The sequence below is a fragment of the Ooceraea biroi genome, chromosome 13, assembly GCF_003672135.1.
Source record: "Ooceraea biroi isolate clonal line C1 chromosome 13, Obir_v5.4, whole genome shotgun sequence".
NCBI classification, from domain to species: domain Eukaryota; kingdom Metazoa; phylum Arthropoda; class Insecta; order Hymenoptera; family Formicidae; genus Ooceraea; species Ooceraea biroi.
The window spans coordinates 2,384,912-2,405,252 of NC_039518.1; the positions used below are offsets into that span (position 1 = coordinate 2,384,912).

Consider the following 20,341-nt stretch of genomic DNA (forward strand, 5'->3'; position numbering starts at 1 on the left):
AAATAATAATTAAATTTATCGAGCGACGCGGAGGTACTGGATGGCAGGCAATTGGAAAAGGTCGATTGCTCGCGGTTATTGGAATTGCCATTTCCTCCCGAGATTCAGGTAAATTGCTCGATAAATTGATTACATAAATTTTTACCGAATAGGTGGCAATAAGTGTATACACTTGTTGCTACCTATTGGCAAATTTGATACCAGTTTCTATTTATGGGAATTTTAATTTTAAATAATAATTAAATAACCTAGAACTGTAAATCATGATTTTTATTTTAATTTTTTTCTCACTTCTCTCACGCTTTCATCATTCAACTTCATACTCCGTGCATTCACTTTGAAAGTTCGTTGCAACGGTATTACTGGCCTCCAGTAGTTTCTTATAACGCTCTACCAAATCACTAATGGACCGCCTTCTCTTGTGCGCGTTCTCATGTTTTACAATTACGTTCTTCTCAGTTGCGAACTGTATCTCCGTAAATTCATCCAGATCTGGCTTATTTACTTTGACTTCACGATCGCGTTCGTCTTTTAGTTTCTCCTCGGGCATCTCTTTCAAGATGTTTCGTTTTAACGGCGTAGCAGGGTCTTCGGTCGAACTGAAGAAACCTCTCGGTGTGATGTCCAAGTTAAGATCCGACAGATTGGGCATCTCTCCCGTTGCGCTTGTGATAGCGGAGGAATTAGCCTTCGTGGTAGACGGCAGAGACATCAGACTGTAATTGGCTGCGAGGGAAATTTTATTTTACTTGGTTTCCTCGTAAATAAAAAATATTGCAAAATCTCAAAAAACTTGCAAAAATATCCGCGATAATTCAAGCGATCGAGATCGTTAACGAACCTTTCGCAGTTTTGTTCACGCACGTGGAAAATAAGCGGGAGTACTTCCCCGTCGTCTTTTTGCACAAGCGATTCACCCTGGGCGTCATGAAACGCGTGCTCGGCTTCTCGCTGTAGCTTGACGATACTGCATCGTCGACGTTGATGCGCGACACGAATAAATTCATCCTAAGGTCCGGCGCCTGATTCTGATCGTGTCGCATGTACCTCGAGAACAACGATTTGTGCGCGACTGTGAACGGGGAAGAATGACGATCATTTGGCCAGGAAAAAAATGTTCAGTTTACGCTTGTTAAATCTCTTTAAAAAAAAAGTAATCTTACCTTCCGCGGGCGTGAATTGCAGTAATTTATGTAAATCGTCCTTCTCGTCCACGTAATGAGTGTTGATCTTGATGAGAGGCGACGGCATGAGCAGCACGTTCTTTACAAGCGGCAGCACGTCTTCCTCGGACGTGCGTCCGACGTTTCTCTCGCACAAGACGCTTTGCGCCTCCTCCGTCGAGCTCACGATGCTCGTGAGGAAGGTGTTGAACACATTGTACACGGACCTCAAGTCCTCTACGCTCGCTTCCACTTGCAACTGGCACTGCGACAGGTCCACCAAGTTCCTTTTCCTCAGGCACTGATACACTTGGCGCAGCATTAAGGTGAACAGGTGAATGAAATTGCGATATCTCAATTTGTTGCCGTCGTACAGGTGATAAAGGCAGTGCTAGCAAAATTAAAATAATACTTAATATAATAAATTATTTGAAATTATTTATTTAAAAATTTATCGAGCAATTTACCTGAATCTCGGGAGGAAATGGCAATTCCAATAGCCGCGAGCAATCGACCTTTTCCAATTGCCTGCCATCCAGTACCTCCGCGTCGCTCGATAAATTCGACATTATACTGCTTATATTCTCGCACGTTTTCTCGAAATCCTTCAAGATTGCATACCGCTTTTGTATGTAACAGATGTTATCGTCGATGCTCTTTTTCCACACTGAAACCCACGCACGTTGATGATTAGCGGCCTTGTACGCACATGACAAATCGATTTTGTAAAGAAGGAAATAATTCTGACTTTTTATAACCTCCGTGTCTTCTACGTTCACTAAACGTTCCTTTATCGAAGCAGCGACGGGAGCCGCAGCCGCATGTTTCACCAGGGATTGTTTCCTGTCAAATAACTCTGCCTTAACTTTAGCCAATTGTTCCTTCTCCTCTCTAAAATATAAATAAGAATAATAAAATTATAGAATAAATAGATTTAGCAAGATATGTTTATGGGGAATAAGAAAACGTTACGTCAATGCAATATTCACGGCACTTTCCATCTGTGCGCAACTTCTGTGACGACTTGATACATCTCGAGCGATGTCTATCTTGGACTGTTGTAAGTACGTCTTAGTTAAGTCATTGGCAGGACCTACTTTTGGTGCATCTGTAACTTGTTCACCTAAAATGAGACGAAATAAAATAACAATAAAATAAATAATAAAATAAGATAGAATTAAATGTCAAGATTGATTTAAAAACCGTTATTTTAATATCATTAAAGTATAAACAATCAGTGTTTTAAAAATAATAAGTTTCTGATAAAGAATTATCTACCTTGACGTATAAGATATTTCTTTACCGCAAGCTGGGACAATTTCCACATTATAATTGTAAACTTAGTGCCACTAGCATGATGCAGATACGTGATAAGTATGTTTGGGAATCCTATATCAGGATTCTCTGATGCAATAACATTCAAATAATCTTTGACGTCATTACGATATTTAGCTTCGGACTTCTTGCAAATAATTGGCCACTCAATTAACTTTTTAAAACGCTCGGCGTCATATATTGTTAGGAGATACTGCGAAACGTGAATAAATCCGGCAATATTCGGTTTATCAAACATTCCCTGTAACATTAATGATTATTTTAATTACAAACTTATTATAACTTCTTAAAATAGTAAAAAACTGTTCTGGTAATTGCGATAAAAATTATTTAATAATCTGTAGTTGATAAAAGTAATAAAAAAGTAATATATAAATAAAATTTACATAAACCAAGAAAGAAAAGATGAAAAGATTACCTCGCGAAAAACTTTCTTGAATTCATCACTTGGAGGTACCAATTGATTTAATAAAAGAATATTACGATGAAGGGACGCACTGACAGCCATTCTGTGATTCACGCATTCACTACGTGCGATAAAATTGCTTTAATTAATATCAATCATACAATATACCCTAAATATCTAACGTGATGCTCTCTGATGCTCTCCTCCAATCCTAATAACAATGCCAAGTATCTGAAGGACATAGCTATTAAGATACTACAAAATAAAAACTATCATCATGAGACGTTGACAGTTGTTAGAAACTGGTAAACACATTCCACATTCAAATTTCCGAGAGACCATGGTCATTTCTTTCTCGAGATAAGAAATCTCGTAAACGAACGCTTGCCACTCTAGGGAATGATCTGGGGAAAATGGCGGAAGTAAGCCGGTTACAACCTTTGACTATATACCTATGGACTGCTAATGGGCAGCCATTGTGCGATCCAAGATCTCAGCGCCACCAGGTACCAACGGCCAAACTAAGAACTAATAATCATATATTTCGTGAACATTGTTTTAAGAATATAATATTCACATTCTCTTATACTACATATAAAACAAAATATTCATGGTCATTGTATTAATATGATTTTTTAAATGCTTTTTGAACAGTAAAATTGTTGCACTTTTCATGTTAAATTGCAAAATAACTTCAAATTCTTTTCTTACTTACAATAAAGCATTAGGTACATGAGAATGTAGTACAATAAAGTATACTTGAAAGGAAAAAATTAAGAAAATAAAAACGTAATCTTAAGAGACTAGAAATCAGTTTTATTATACACTAGCATCCCCCGTCACGCGGGCTTCGCCCGCGATATTACGTGTAGAATTAAATAAAAACACATTTTACCCCTTCTCACCCGTTAGGGGTGGAATTTCGGAAAAGCCACTCTTAGTGAGCACCTACGTACTAGTAGGAATATACCCTTAAAATTTCAAGTCGATAGATGCAGTGGTTCGGGCTGCACGTTGATGAGTCAGTAAGTGGTAGTTGGCTTATATATACAGGGTGGCCCATTTTAATTTATACAGTCGATTTTTTAAAAAACTAAAAGAGATACGAAAAAATGTTTCAGACAGACATGTCACGATTTCGAGGGGGACATAAGATGATACCATTGGTTTGACCTTGAATAGTCGTTTGAAGGTCACGCGAAGATCACCTTCAATTTCTTAAATTGAAACCCCAACTTTTTATTGCAGATTCTTATTCTCCATCGAAAAATAAGTAACTTTTGTCTGAAACATTTTTCCGAAAAATGTCATCTTATGTCCTTAAAATGATCTTCAAGATGAGTTTTGAGGACATTTTAAGGACATAAGATGACATTTTTCGGAAAAATGTTTCAGACAAAAGTTACTTACTTTTCAATGGAGAATAAGAATCTGCAATAAAAAGTTGGGGTTTCAATTTAAGAAATTGAAGGTGATCTTCGCGTGACCTTCAAACGACTATTCAAGATCAAACCAATGGTATCATCTTATGTCCCCCTCGAAATCGTGACATGTCTGTCTGAAACATTTTTTCGTATCTCTTTTAGTTTTTTAAAAAATCGACTGTATAAATTAAAATGGGCCACCCTGTATATAGATTACACTTACTGCCCTTTGAACAAAAGTAGTTTTGTAAAATCTTTACGGACATATTTTACATGTAAGTTACGTGTCAATTCTTTGCCAAACCAATATAACTTTATTTCTAAATAAAACTCTATTATTGTTTTTATCATTTTATGTTTGTGATTTTCTAATAAATCATTATCTAATACGTGCGCGTCAAAATTGGTAAAAAGATTTTGGACATTTATATTTCTTATTACGTGCAAAGTCATTCTTTGAAATGTGTGTTTTAATTTCTATTCTATAAATATTAAATATTTTTTCTGTAATGCTCGTTATTGTATGAGGTATGACCTCAATGATTAATCGACGTCCGTTCGTAAGTAAGTAAGGAGAAACCTTTCAGATTCAAGGATCTGTGCATCTTCAACCACCGGAATTGCGGACCGATAATCGCAGAGAATTTAAGGAACCAAGTGTGAATTCTTTATTTCGAGACGATTTTTGTATTCCTGTTTTGGCTTTGTATCGTGTGATTGTACATGATTTGATACAACAATAACGAACCATTTTGTTTTCACTTAGAATTTGTCACTTATAACGCCTCACATGCGTCATGAAACCACAGAACAAATGCTTCAGTCAAAGGTATATGTACGACTATTAGTTCTTGGCTTGGCCGTTGGGACGTGGGTGCGCTGAGATCTTGGATCGCGTAAAGTCACTAGATTGATAAAGTACCGCAATCCGTGGTAAAATACGTGGAATAAAAATGGCGTTGGAAGTGTATTTAGTGCAAACATGCAACTTATCAACACACTAAGTGCAATTCTACGAAGCAGCGTTGCGTTGTATCTCCATTGAGAAAGGTTACGTATTGTGATAGATGTGAAGAGAACATAATTGTGATGAAAACACCGTGCAGTTGGAATTAAAATGGCGGACGATCGCGGTACTTTATCTATCTAGTGACTTTAGGATCGCGTCTTTTACATTACCTAAGTGGCAACGTTAGCGGTCCATAGGTATATAGTCAAAGGTTACAACTGTTTCGGTGAGTTTTGCAACGCGAGACGAGTTCTAGCAGCGATGCATACAAAAATCACAAACAAAACAGTACGTACATGTTTTTTTTAACGCGGTACTCGCACCAAGCATGCGATATGTAAGCGAAGTGAAACAATTCTGAAAGAAGATATCCGTGTAAAAGATAAATATGGATTGCGAGAAATCCACAGAAGTACAAAATTTATCGATAACAATAGAACAAAAAATGTTAAATGAGAGTACACTGAAAGACGAAAGCAGGTTGGAAGATGATAATCACGTGCAGCCGGAAGATGCATTTATGCAGGCAGAAGATTCCTGCAACGTAGCAAATATTGAAACACTCTCGGAATCTGATGTAGCTCCAATCACAAATAAGGCTGACTCTCCTATTCCTTCACAATCACATGTAAGTTATTTAACATAGTCATTAATAAGAATCGACGGATCATGACAGATTAATAAATTTAAAAGGCTTCTTTATTCGAGTAGATGTGTGGTAAATCATCTGTTATGCTAGCCATTATTTCAGCAAATTGCAAAATGTTGCAATATTTAATTCAATATTGACGTTCCCTTGAATTACAGATGATAGGTGATGCCACAAAAGAAGTTCCGGAAACGTCAGAGGAAGCGCAAAGTGAGAAAGAAGTAAAGAACACAGAACCATCTAATTCAGAAGATATCGAACCCATGAGTCCTCCCTGTATCGATTACGATTGGTCTGCGTCACCAAGACTACTGTGCACGGCTACTAAGGAGTACGAATCTACAAGCATGTTCGAGAATTTCACGAAAGGCTGCCAATGGTCCCCAGACGGAACGTGCTTGCTTGTGCCATCGGAAGATTTCAGAATACGTATTTACGAGCTTCCCAGAGAGTTGTATTCCGGTAAGGTTCCACCCGACTTTATGGAGACAAATTTTACGCCTGCTATAACTGTCAAGGAGGGTGGCCTCGTATACGACACTTGCTGGTATCCGTTCATGAATTCGTGGCAGCCTGCATCGTGTTGCTTCCTCAGCACCAGTAAAGAGAGCCCTGCTCACTTGTGGGATGCATTTACGGGAGAGCTACGGGCGACTTATCGACCTTACAATCAGTGAGTGACCAGTAATCGTATAATAAAGCGATAAAGTTGCTTCTTATTTATTTTTTACTTTTATTCACTTGAATTCATGTGTTTTTTTTTCTAATCCTGCATTTTCTTCAGAATGGATGAAATAGAGGCAGCTATTAGCGTTCAATTCGTAGATTCGGGAAGAGAGATATGGTGCGGCTTCAAAAATGCTGTGAGAATCTTCGACACGAGCTATCCCGGACGTCAGACGAGCACCGTTGAATTTAAACACGATTTTCCAAGTATGATCGGCTTGGTCTCGTGTATTCGTGAAAATCCAATCATGCCAGGCCTGGTTGCCGTGGGCACGTATTCCAAGTGTATCGGTACGCGTCTCCGTTCATTATATTCATTGTCCGTCAAAATTTGACGGTCCACGGACATCACTGTTAATTATAAAACAATAATAGGTGTATTTTGATTAAAACTGCAAGTGAAACAACGTTTCCTCGTTTGTCCGTAGGTTTGTACAAGGACGCACCATTGTGCACTTTCAAGACCGCGAGCGGCGTCACGCAAGTCGAATTTAGCTCCTGCGGGACCAAACTGTTTTCCGCGTGTCGAAAGAGCGGCGAATTCCTGTGCTGGGACCTCCGTAATCCTGGCGACGTTCTTCATTCGTTCGAGGGCAGACAATCGGACACCAATCAAAGGATACAGTTTGACGTTACGTGCAACGGCAAACGGATGATCTCTGGTTAGTTAATTGGTAACTATGTATTAGGGGTGTGATTTAGTTTTGAGGGTTTTGTTTGCTCAAAACCGCATGTATTTAAATATGATAATGAATGAATACCTTAATCAAAATATTTTCCTTCGTTTTCTATAACTTTTTCCCATCTTTCTGGCAAGAGATGGATTCCACCACGATAAAATGACTCTTCTTTTCAGTTGATCCATTCGTCGACGAATTTTCGCACTTCTTCGAAATTATCAAAGTGTGTATCCTCTAAAGCGTGTTGCATCGACCGGAACAAATAATAATCGCATGGAGCAATGTCCGGAGAATACGCGGGGTGCGGTAAGACTTGCCATTCAAGCTCTAATAGTGTTTGTTCACTGATAACGCCGCATGAGGTCGAGCGTTGTCACGAAGAAGAATCACTTTCCGTCGTTTACTCGCAATTGGTGGTCTTTTTTGGTCCAATGCTTGCTTCAACTTGTACAATTGGTGTCGATAACGATCAGCCGTGACAGTCTCGTGCGGATTTAACAGCTCATAGTACACTATCCCACCGAATACAGAGCATTACTTTTGAACCGTGAATATTGCGTCTCGGAGTGGATGTTGATGGTTCGCCTGGATCCACCCATGATTTTCTGCGTTTCGGATTATCAAAATAGATCCACTTTTCATCCCCAGTAACAATCCGAGACAAAAGACTCTTCTTTTTTTGCCTGGCGATCAACGAAATGCAAATGTTCAACCGGTTCGCAATGGCACTTTCCGATAATTAATGTCGAACCCATTTCCCTTCTTTCTGAAGTTTTTCCATTTCATGTAAATGTTTGGCAACTGTTGTACGATCAACATTTAATGCTCTGGCAAGAGATGGATTCCACCACGATAAAATGACTCTTCTTTTCAGTTGATCCATTCGTCGACGAATTTTCGCACTTCTTCCAACTTATCAAAGTGTGTATCCTCTAAAGCGTGTTGCATCGACCGGAACAAATAATAATCGCATGGAGCAATGTCCGGAGAATACGCGGGGTGCGGTAAGACTTGCCATTCAAGCTCTAATAGTGTTTGTTCACTGATAACGCCACGTGAGGTCGAGCGTTGTCACGAAGAAGAATCACTTTCCGTCGTTTACTCGCAATTGGTGGTCTTTTTTGGTCCAATGCTTGCTTCAACTTGTACAATTGGTGTCGATAACGATCAGCCGTGGCAGTCTCGTGCGGATTTAACAGCTCATAGTACACTATCCCACCGAATACAGAGCATTACTTTTGAACCGTGAATATTGCGTCTCGGAGTGGATGTTGATGGTTCGCCTGAATCCACCCATGATTTTCCGCGTTTCGGATTATCAAAATAGATCCACGTTTCATCCCCAGTAACAATCCGAGACAAAAGACTCTTCTTTTTTTGCCTGGCGATCAACGAAATGCAAATGTTCAAATGGCACTTTCCGATAATTGATGTCGAACCCATTTCCCTTCTTTCTGAAGTTTTTCCATTTCATGTAAATGTTTGGCAACTGTTGTACGATCAACATTTAATGCTCTGGCAAGAGATGGATTCCACCACGATAAAATGACTCTTCTTTTCAGTTGATCCATTCGTCGACGAATTTTCGCACTTCTTCCAACTTATCAAAGTGTGTATCCTCTAAAGCGTGTTGCATCGACCGGAACAAATAATAATCGCATGGAGCAATGTCCGGAGAATACGCGGGGTGAGGTAAGACTTGCCATTCAAGCTCTAATAGTGTTTGTTCACTGATAACGCCACGTGAGGTCGAGCGTTGTCACGAAGAAGAATCACTTTCCGTCGTTTGCTCGCAATTGGTGGTCTTTTTTGGTCCAATGCTTGCTTCAACTTGTACAATTGGTGTCGGTAACGATCAGCCGTGACAGTCTCGTGCGGATTTAACAGCTCATAGTACACTATCCCACCGAATACAGAGCATTACTTTTGAACCGTGAATATTGCGTCTCGGAGTGGATGTTGATGGTTCGCCTGAATCCACCCATGATTTTCCGCGTTTCGGATTATCAAAATAGATCCACGTTTCATCCCCAGTAACAATCCGAGACAAAAGACTCTTCTTTTTTTGCCTGGCGATCAACGAAATGCAAATGTTCAAATGGCACTTTCCGATAATTGATGTCGAACCCATTTCCCTTCTTTCTGAAGTTTTTCCATTTCATGTAAATGTTTGGCAACTGTTGTACGATCAACATTTAATGCTCTGGCAAGAGATGGATTCCACCACGATAAAATGACTCTTCTTTTCAGTTGATCCATTCGTCGACGAATTTTCGCACTTCTTCCAACTTATCAAAGTGTGTATCCTCTAAAGCGTGTTGCATCGACCGGAACAAATAATAATCGCATGGAGCAATGTCCGGAGAATACGCGGGGTGCGGTAAGACTTGCCATTCAAGCTCTAATAGTGTTTGTTCACTGATAACGCCACGTGAGGTCGAGCGTTGTCACGAAGAAGAATCACTTTCCGTCGTTTACTCGCAATTGGTGGTCTTTTTTGGTCCAATGCTTGCTTCAACTTGTACAATTGGTGTCGGTAACGATCAGCCGTGACAGTCTCGTGCGGATTTAACAGCTCATAGTACACTATCCACCAATACAGAGCATTACTTTTGAACCGTGAATATTGCGTCTCGGAGTGGATGTTGATGGTTCGCCTGATCCACCCATGATTTTCCGCGTTTCGGATTATCAAAATAGATCCACTTTTCATCCCCAGTAACAATCCGAGACAAAAGACTCTTCTTTTTGTGCCTGGCGATCAACGAAATGCAAATGTTCAAATGGCACTTTCCGATAATTGATGTCGAACCCATTTCCCTTCTTTCTGAAGTTTTTCCATTTCATGTAAATGTTTGGCAACTGTTGTACGATCAACATTTAATGCTCTGGCAAGAGATGGATTCCACCACGATAAAATGACTCTTCTTTTCAGTTGATCCATTCGTCGACGAATTTTCGCACTTCTTCCAACTTATCAAAGTGTGTATCCTCTAAAGCGTGTTGCATCGACCGGAACAAATAATAATCGCATGGAGCAATGTCCGGAGAATACGCGGGGTGCGGTAAGACTTGCCATTCAAGCTCTAATAGTGTTTGTTCACTGATAACGCCACGTGAGGTCGAGCGTTGTCACGAAGAAGAATCACTTTCCGTCGTTTACTCGCAATTGGTGGTCTTTTTTGGTCCAATGCTTGCTTCAACTTGTACAATTGGTGTCGGTAACGATCAGCCGTGACAGTCTCGTGCGGATTTAACAGCTCATAGTACACTATCTTACCAAATACAGAGAATTACTTTTGAACCGTGAATATTGCGTCTCGGAGTGGATGTTGATGGTTCGCCTGGATCCACCCATGATTTTCCGCGTTTCGGATTATCAAAATAGATCCACTTTTCATCCCCAGTAACAATCCGAGACAAAAGACTCTTCTTTTTTTGCCTGGCGATCAACGAAATGCAAATGTTCAAATGGCACTTTCCGATAATTGATGTCGAACCCATTTCCCTTCTTTCTGAAGTTTTTCCATTTCATGTAAATGTTTGGTAACTGTTGTACGATCAACATTTAATGCTCTGGCAAGAGATGGATTCCACCACGATAAAATGACTCTTCTTTTCAGTTGATCCATTCGTCGACGAATTTTCGCACTTCTTCGAAATTATCAAAGTGTGTATCCTCTAAAGCGTGTTGCATCGACCGGAACAAATAATAATCGCATGGAGCAATGTCCGGAGAAGACTTGCCATTCAAGCTCTAATAGTGTTTGTTCACTGATAACGCAACGTGAGGTCGAGCGTTGTCACGAAGAAGAATCACTTTCCGTCGTTTGCTCGCAATTGGTGGTCGTTTTTGGTCCAATGCTTGCTTCAACTTGTACAATTGGTGTCGGTAACGATCAGCCGTGACAGTCTCGTGCGGATTTAACAGCTCATAGTACACTATCCTACCAAATACAGAGAATTACTTTTGAACCGTGAATATTGCGTCTCGGAGTGGATGTTGATGGTTCGCCTGGATCCACCCATGATTTTCCGCGTTTCGGATTATCAAAATAGATCCACTTTTCATCCCCAGTAACAATCCGAGACAAAAGACTCTTCTTTTTTTGCCTGCCGATCAACGAAATGCAAATGTTCAAATGGCACTTTCCGATAATTGATGTCGAACCCATTTCCCTTCCTTCTGAATTTTTCCCATTTCATGTAAATGTTTGGCAACTGTTGTACGATCAACATTTAATGCTCTGGCAAGTTCTGAAGTGGATTCTGTTGGATTTTCGTCCAATAATGCTTGCAAATCTGCATTTTCAAGCTTTCTTGGTTGTCCCGAGCGTTCTTTGTCCTTCACATTAGTATCACCACTTTTAAAGCGTCTAAATCAGTATTCACACGTCTTAATTGATGGGGCAGAATCACCATAAGTTTCCACAAGAATTCTATAACCGTCAGCCGCAGTTTTCTTTTGATGAAAAAACAAGCAACGCATGTCGAAAATGCTCTTTCGGAAGTTGCATTTTTACGATGATATAAACGCGACTGTTATTGCATCTATTGCTATAATGCTACTAAATATCATGGATAATGTCAACACCGTAAGAAAGAACAGTTATCGGAAACAGCTATTGGAACAAACTGACACTACAGCCATCTGTTGCAAAACCCTCAAAACTAAATCACACTCCTAATAACCGAACAAGCTCATTCTACGATGCTTCATTAATCTATCGACGTTGTATGTTCCATAGGTGGTACTGATGGAAATATTACTGTATGGGAACTGCCAGACGTCACGGAACACGGTGAAAATTTGAACCCAAAGTACAAGATAAAATTATCTGAGGATTGTATAAATGGAACGAGCTTGCACAAAACTTTACCGATACTAGCAACCAGTTCCGGACAACGTGGTATCGAGACCGAGCACAAAGAAAACAGCGTAAAACTATGGGGGGTCCTTTGACAAGACATCACGCGACTGTAAATACTTGATTTTGTCGCTCAGTTATTACTGAGACAGTACTCGCGCTGACTTTATCCAAGAATTTGTGGATAAAAAGGACAGGACAATTTTGCCAACACTGACGATAAGCGACAGAACAGTCTGTATGTATCATATGTATTTATAGAGTTATGTCGTTAGTATTCATACGTCTGTAAATATATATATATTAGGATATTAGTAATTTATATTTTTGTATTCCATAGTTTTGTTTCTTTTTTTACAACGGAGAAATGTTACAATTATTATTTCTAAATCGCTCAATTGCTAAAATGCTGAATAGTAAAAAAGAAGAGAAGATCTCAAGGTGGCCCTTTAATTTTGAACTGGATAGAAAACCCGGCAATATGCCCCCCTTGGGTTAAAACTTGTTCCCCGGGCCCCCCCCCCCCTTTTTTTTTTTCCCCCCCCGGCAGGAAAACGGTTCCCTTTTCCCTCGAAGGACGCACCGCCCCACCCGGTAAATTCCTGCATAAATTCGTCGATCAGATATCGTCGCGGCGAAGGCCGATTCGTTCACAACGCCTCCTCGTAAGACGAAAATCGATCCGCCCCGTCATAACGGCGGAATCCCGCCGCCCACCTACGATCGCCAGGCTCAAGACGTCGGTCCTCACGACTGCCCTCAGTGTGATCCGTTCGTCTGCTTAGTCTTGTAATACAGTCTGGGAAATACCGTAAATGATCAATCTAGGCGGAAGGATTTCTTTCCGATATCCGATTTTTTAGAATTATTAAATTAAAATTAATTAAAACGGCGGACGGCGACAGGCTCTCTCCGTCCGAGCTGGCTTGTTGCTTTGTTTAATCAAATTAATTTAGCGCAGAGATTGGCACCGTGATAGGAATTATTTTTTTCAGCGAACGGAAGAGCGAGTGGCGCGAGTAACCAGTGCTATCGATATGCCCTCGATGCGCCGCTCGTTATCACGGTCGTGACAGTGCGTCGATCCAGATCATCATCCTTACAGCATTAACTCTCTTTTTATTACGGGTACGGCTATCGTAGCATTGGTGATGCAAGAGAGATACTTCGTCAGATGCGCGGACCGATTTAATGAGAGACGGCTCTCCCTTTAATGCGGTATACGATCAATCATCTTTGTTTTCAATCTTTGCACCTATCGTTTTTATTTTTTCTTTCTTCCTTTTTTTTTCTTTCGTAGAGTGTATTTTCTGCATGTTTTCGTTGCAGCGTTGGCCCTGCTAGCTAATCGTACTTGGTGACGTCTTACACCAACACGGACCATTACTGTCCCATCTGCGCTACGTACCTCGGGGACTTACACACGTGATGACGGATATGAGCACGAGGCAATTAAGAAAGCCCGCTTCTTGCTCAACGGATTACTATTAGGAAGTGTGATTTAGTTTTGAGGGTTTTGAACAGATGGTATAGTGTTAGTTTGTCAATAGCGTGTTTCGATAACTGTTGTTTCTTACGGTGTTGACATTATCATTGACATTCAGTAGCATTATAAGCAATAGATGCAATAACAGTTGGTTATATTATCAGTAAAAATGCATCTTCCGATGTAAAAAGGAAAAAAGAAAGCAGAAGGGAAAAAAAAAGAGGAGAAGGGAGGACTTGAAATGAAAAAAAAAAAAAAAGGAAAAGAGAGTAAGACAAAAAAAAAAAAGGGATATAGAGTGAAAAGGGGAATGTGGAAACAGGGTAGGAGGAGCTGAGCGAGAAGAAGGAGAAGGAAGAGAAAAAAGACGAAGAGGGAAAGAGAGAAAAGAAGGGGGGGGGAGAAAAGAAAGAAGTATTTTCGGAATGCGTTTTGTTTTTTTCATCAAAAGAAAACTGCGGCTGGGTTATAGGAATTCTTTGTGGAAACTTATGGATAATTCTGCCCATCAATTAAGACGTGTGAATACTGTTTGACGCTTTAAAAGTGGTGATACTATGTGAAGCAAAGAACGCATCATGGAAACCAGAACAGCTTGAAATGCAGATTTGCAAGCAATTATTGGACGAAACATCCAACAGAAGTCACACTTCAGAACTATGCCAGAGCAATTAAATGTTGATTCGTACAACGTTCCAAACATTTATCATGAAATGGGAAAACTTCAGAAAGGAAGGGAAATGGGTTCGAATCATTAGTCGAAAGTGCCTGGAAGGTTGAACAATTTGCATTTCGTTTATCGCGCAGGCAAAAAGAAGAGTCTTTTTGTCATCGGATTGTTTATTGGGACTGAAAAGTGGATCTATTTGATTAATCCGAAACTCGCGGAAAATCTGGTGGATCAGGCGAACCACAAATCCCTGCGAGCGCAATATTCACGGTTCAAATAAGTAATAGTCATCTGTATTTGGTGGATATGTGATACATGAGCTGTTAAATCCGAGAACCTGTCAAGGCTGAGTGTTACTGATCACCAAGGCTACAAGTTTGAGGCAAAGTCTATGTGGACTAAAAATCGAGCCCTAATTTGCGAGAAAACCGACGAAGTGAGTTTGCTTCATAGTGACAACGCTCGACCTCACGTTTGCAGTTATCAGTGAAATCAAACACTATTAGAGCTTGAATGGCAAGTCTTTTCTCCGAACATGTGGCTCCATGGATTATTATTGTTCGGTCGATGCACACGCTATTAGAGATACCATTTGATAATTTCGAAGAAGTGCGAAAATTCGGTCGACGAGATGGATCACTGAAAAGAAAGTGCATTTTATCGTGTGGAACATCCACTCTTGCCAGAGCATTGAAATATTGATCGTACACAAGTTTACCAAACATTTTACCATGAAATGGAAAACTTCAATGAAGAAGGGAAATGGGTTTCGACATAATATCCGAAGTGCCATTCGACCTGAAACATTTTGCATTCGTTGATCGCAGGCAAAAAGAGAGTCTTTTGTCTCGGATTGTTACTGGGATGAAAAGTGGATTCTATTTTGATAATCCGAACGCAGGAAAATATGGTGGATTCAGCGAACCATCAACATCCACTTCGAGAAGCATATTTCACGGTTAAAAGTAATGCTCTTGTATTTGGTGGAAGATGTGTACTACTGAGTGTTTAAATCGCACAGACTGTCACGCTGATCGTTACGGACACCACATTTGTACAAGTTGAAGGGCAGCATTGGACAAAAGACACCAATTGCGAGTAACAGCGACGGAAGTGATTCTTCCTTCTGACAACGCTCGACTCTCACGTTGCGTTATTCAGTGAACAGACACTATTAGAGCTTATGGCAAGTTCGGGCTTTCTCCGACATTGCTCATGCGATTATTATTTGTTCCGGTCAGATGCACACGCTTTAGAGGAAACAGTTTGATAATTGAAGAAGTGGAAATTCGTCGACGAATGGACAAACTGAAAAGAAGAGTATTTTATGTGTGGATCCATCTCTTGCAAAGCATTCAATGTTGATCGTACAAAGTTCAAACATTTCATGAATGGAAAACTTCAGAAGGAAGGAATATGGGTTCGACATCATTATCGAAAGTGCATTTGGAACCTTTAATTTGCATTTCGTTGATCGCCAGGCAAAAAGAAGAGTCATGTTTGTCTCGGATTGTACTGGGATGAAACGTGGATCTATATTTGATAATCCGAAACGCGGAATCATGGGTGGTCAGCGAAACCATCAACACCACTCGCGAGACGCATATTACGTTCAAAAGTAATGCTCTTATTCGGTGGAATAAGTGTACTATGAGCTGTCAAATCGCACGAGACTTGTCAGGCTGATGCGTTACGGACAAAATTGTACAATTGAAGCAAGCATTGGACGAAAAAAGCAACAATTGCGAAGTAAACGACGATGATTCTTCTCCGTGACAAGCGTCGACACTCACGTTGGGTTATCAGTGAACAAACACTAATTAGAGCTTGAATGGCAAGTCTTCTCGACGCGATTGCCTCGATTGCAGTGATTATTATTTGTTCGTCGATGCAACACGCTTTAGAGGATACCACTTTGATAAGTTTGGGAAGAAGTGCGAAAATTCGTCGAAATGGATCAACTGAAGAAGAGTGCATTTTCATCGTGGTGGGATATCCCATCTCTTGCTCAGAGATTGTAAATGTTGATGTGGACATATCAGTTGCAAAAACTTTAGCATGGCAATCGGAAATACTTTCAGAAAGGAAGAGAATGGGTTGACATCATTATGCAAAGTGGCATTGCAACTACTTTTGATTTCGTTGTCATCGCAACAGGCAAACAAGAGAGAGTTTTTTGTCGGATTGTGTTATGAGCGGTGAGATGAAAGTGGATTATTTTGTATCAATCGAACGCAGGAAATATGGTGGATCCAGGGCGAACATCAACATCACTCGAGACGCAATATTCACGGTTCAAAGTAAGCTCTGTTTTGGTGGGGAATAAGTGTACTATGAGCTGTTAAATCGCAACGAGACTGTCACGGCTGATCTTATCGACTGAACAAATTGTAAAGTTGAAGCAGCATTGGAACGAAAAACGCATCCCCAATTGCGAGTAAACGACGGAAAGTGGATTCTTCTTCGTGACAAGCTCGACTCACGTTGGCGTCTATCAGTGACAAAACACTATTAGAGCTTGAGATTGGTCTTACTAGCTTTCTTCCGGACATTGCTCATGGCATTATTATTTGTTCGGTCGAAATGCACACGCTTTTGAGAGACACACATTTGATAAAGTTGGAAGAAGTGCGAAAATTGAAGTCGAGATGGATACACCTGAAAAGAAGAAGTCATTTTATCGTGGGAATCATCTCTTGCCAGAGCTTAAATGTGATCGTATCAACAAGTTGCCAAACATTTACATGATAGGAAAGACTTCAGAAAGAAGGAATGGTTTCGACATCAAATTAATACGGAAAGTGCATTGGATCCGTCGAATTTGCATTTCGTTGATGCAGGCAAAAAAAAGAGAGAGTCTTTCGTCTCGGATTGTTATGGGAGATGAAAAGTGGCATCTATTTTGATAATCCGAAACGCATCATGCGGGAAATCATGGTGGATTCAGGCACCATACAATCATCCCCGAGAAGCAATAATTCCACGTCTTCAAAAGTAATGCTCTGTATTTGTGGGATAGTGTATATGAGCTAGTTAAATCGCACGAGACTGCAGCGGCTGTCGTTATATCCGACACAATTGTACAAAGTTTTGAATCGAGCAAAGCATTGGACGAACGAAAAGAGGCCACCAGTTGCGAAGTAAACGAAGGAAAGATGATTCTTCTTCGTGACAAGTCGACTCCGTTGCGTTATAGTGAACAAACCTCTTAGGCTTGAATGAGAAGTTTATCTCGACTTGTCATGCGATTATTATTTGTTCTGGTCGATGCAACAGCTTTAGAGGATACACACTTGATAATTTCGAAGAAGTGCGAAAATTCGTCGACGAATGGATCAACTGAAAGAAGATGATTTTATCGTGGTGAATCCATCCTTGCAGACGACATATACGAATGATTTTGTTTCGATAACAACAGTTACAAATTACATGAAATGGGAAACTTTCAGCAAGAAGGAATGGTATGACATCATTATGAAAAAGTGCCATTGCGAACGGTTGAGACATTTGCTTTGTTGGATCGCAGGCAAAAAAGAACAGAGTCTTTTGATCTCGAGATTGTTACTCGGGGATAAAAGTGGATTTTTTGATAATCCGAACGCAGAAAATCATGGGTGGATCCGGCGAAACATCAACATCCCTCCGGACGAATATTCACGGTTTCAAAAGTAATGCTCTGTATTTGGTGGGATAGTGTATATGAGCTGCAAATCCGCGACGAACTGTCACGGCTGATGTTTCGAGCACCATTGTACAAGTGAAAGCAAGCATTGACGAAAACGAGCACAATGCGAGGCAAACGACGGAAATTGATTCTTCTTCGTGAAACGCTCGACTCACGTGGTTAAGTGAACAACCTATTAGAGCTTGAATGGAAGTCTTCTCCGACATTTGTCCATGCGATTATTATTGTTCCGGTCGATGCAACACGCTTCTAGAGGATACATCACTTTGATATTTTCGAGAAGTGCGAAATTCGTCGACGAGTGATTGACTCAAAAAGACAGAATCATTTATCGTGTTGGAATCCATCTCTTGCCAGAAAGATAGGAAAAAGTTATAAGAAAACGAAGAAAATATTTGATTAAGGTAATTTCATTCATTATATTTAAATACATGCGTTTTTTTTTGAGCAAAAAAACCCCAAAATAAATCACACCCTATATTCTCTTATCATTATATATTTATGCGCTTAGAACCGTAGTATAGTGATGAATGTTTATACTATTTCTACGCAGGTCGATTCACTTTCACCGGCCTCGTACGGTCCTGCTTAATATCCCGACAATTATTAGAAATGTGTGACATTCGAGCGCGAGAAAGGTGGAAAAAAAGACTATATCTCGACCAGAGGCAAACACAAACCGATTTTCAGAGCGCAGATTAAATTTCTGCGACTTTAAACATGGAATTTTCTGCCATAAAACCCTGTGTGTAACAACGCCGAGTTTTAATCGCATTGTAAGCATTGAGCACTGTGATTTGCGCTTGATATGCCAGACCGTGCAAACGGTGTTTCTAGGTATATTAGACTTGAACCAATCGGACCTGCGAATCGTTGAGTCGTCGTTTCTCTGCCCGGTGAGAATGCGCGCATACGCTTGGAAAATTCAATTCGGGGAGATTCTAAGAGCGCCGTATAACGGCACTTGAGCTTCTTTTAAACGAGACTCGCGGCTGGTCTCAAGATGAAGGAAAATCGATCGTCGATCGTGCTTTGATATGCTGATTGCGCGCTATGCGTTCAGGTAGACGCTGGAACGATGAGCAGCACAGACCGCGAGAGAAGAGTTTGTGCGAATGATAACAATCGCCCGCCGGCGCCGCCTCGTTGAGGGCAAGACGAGGACCGCAGAAGCGGGGAGTCGGCGATGTTGCAGGGCATACTAATCCGCGCACAGGTGCGCCAGGGAGAAAGAGTAATGGGATGTGAGATAGAAATGTATCGACGAGCAAGCGTTTTGCTTCGATAAGTAGACTGCAAGGTAAGAATGAATAGTTGGTGCGTCAATACGAATTATATAAAAAGACTTTCAAAGATGAGAAAAAATTATTAGTTAATGTATTATATTAAATTCGTTTTAAATACGTAATAATATTGTGAATGCAATAAGCTGTTTGATTTGCAATCAAAAGACGCATGTGTACGCTTTGTGACTCGTTCGACGAGCAAGGATCATGAAGAAGGAAAGAAGACCTAACGCGAGCCACGGTCCAGCGACGATTCGCATTGGTCTCTCCGTTCGTTTGGTATCCTGGAAGATGCACGGTTATAGTTCTCGGCTGTTCACGCTGGTGAAGTTCGACACGGGATTGTCGGCGACTGAACGGCGAGAACGGCACGTGCGTGCGCCGCGGCGGAGTGGCGCCGGAGGGCGGCGTGTCCAGCGGCGTCTGTGCGAAAAGGTTACGGGTTTGCTGCATAGGTAAACGAACGTTGTCAGACGTTATATACCACGTAAATTATGCAAGTATTTTGCTAAGATGTGCTGCAGAAAATTGTTGGCAGAACAAAATGGCAACAAGGTAGAGTCTCTTTGTTTCGATATTGGTAGCAAGATAACACGAAACAGCACTTTACGGCAGCCTTTGGGGCAACGTTGGCGGTAAAATACAGGGTGGCCATTTTAATTTATACAGTCGATTTTTAAAAACTAAAAGAGATACGAAAAAAATGTTTCAACAGACATGTACGATATTCGAGGGAGACATAGATGATACCATTGTTTGACTGAAATAGTGTTTGAAGTAGGAAAGATCACCTTCATTTCTTAATTGAAACAACTTTTATTGCAGATTTATTCTCCATAGAAAAGTAATAACTATTTGTCTGAAACATTTTTCCGAAAAATGTCATCTTATTGTTTTTAAAATAGTCCTCAAACTCATCTTGAAATCATTTTTAAGAATAAGATGAATTTTTCG

General features: G+C 40.5%; 2 protein-coding genes across 3 annotated transcripts; one reads left to right on the forward strand and one right to left on the reverse strand.

Annotated features, from left to right (window-relative positions):
• Positions 1–252: 252 nt before the first annotated feature.
• On the reverse strand, positions 253–3,505 carry LOC105279589. Of its 2 annotated transcripts, XM_011339458.2 has the most exons (8): positions 2,917–3,503; positions 2,442–2,739; positions 2,136–2,286; positions 1,912–2,054; positions 1,631–1,830; positions 1,164–1,554; positions 842–1,072; positions 253–726 (listed from the first exon to the last, which is right to left on the reverse strand). In XM_011339458.2, the coding sequence occupies exons 1-8, from the start codon at positions 3,004–3,006 to the stop codon at positions 308–310; spliced, it is 1,923 nt and encodes a 640-aa protein (XP_011337760.1). In that variant the 5' UTR covers positions 3,007–3,503; the 3' UTR covers positions 253–307. The 2 variants fall into 2 exon arrangements, with proteins under 2 accessions (XP_011337760.1, XP_011337759.1); XM_011339457.3 differs by having other exon boundaries at positions 1,631–2,054; positions 2,917–3,505.
• A 2,053-nt stretch (positions 3,506–5,558) lies between these two features.
• On the forward strand, positions 5,559–12,579 carry LOC105279591 (telomerase Cajal body protein 1). Its single transcript, XM_011339460.3, has 5 exons — positions 5,559–5,965; positions 6,145–6,659; positions 6,771–7,003; positions 7,141–7,374; positions 12,141–12,579. The coding sequence occupies exons 1-5, from the start codon at positions 5,726–5,728 to the stop codon at positions 12,353–12,355; spliced, it is 1,437 nt and encodes a 478-aa protein (XP_011337762.2). The 5' UTR covers positions 5,559–5,725; the 3' UTR covers positions 12,356–12,579.
• The last annotated feature ends 7,762 nt before the right edge of the window (positions 12,580–20,341 follow it).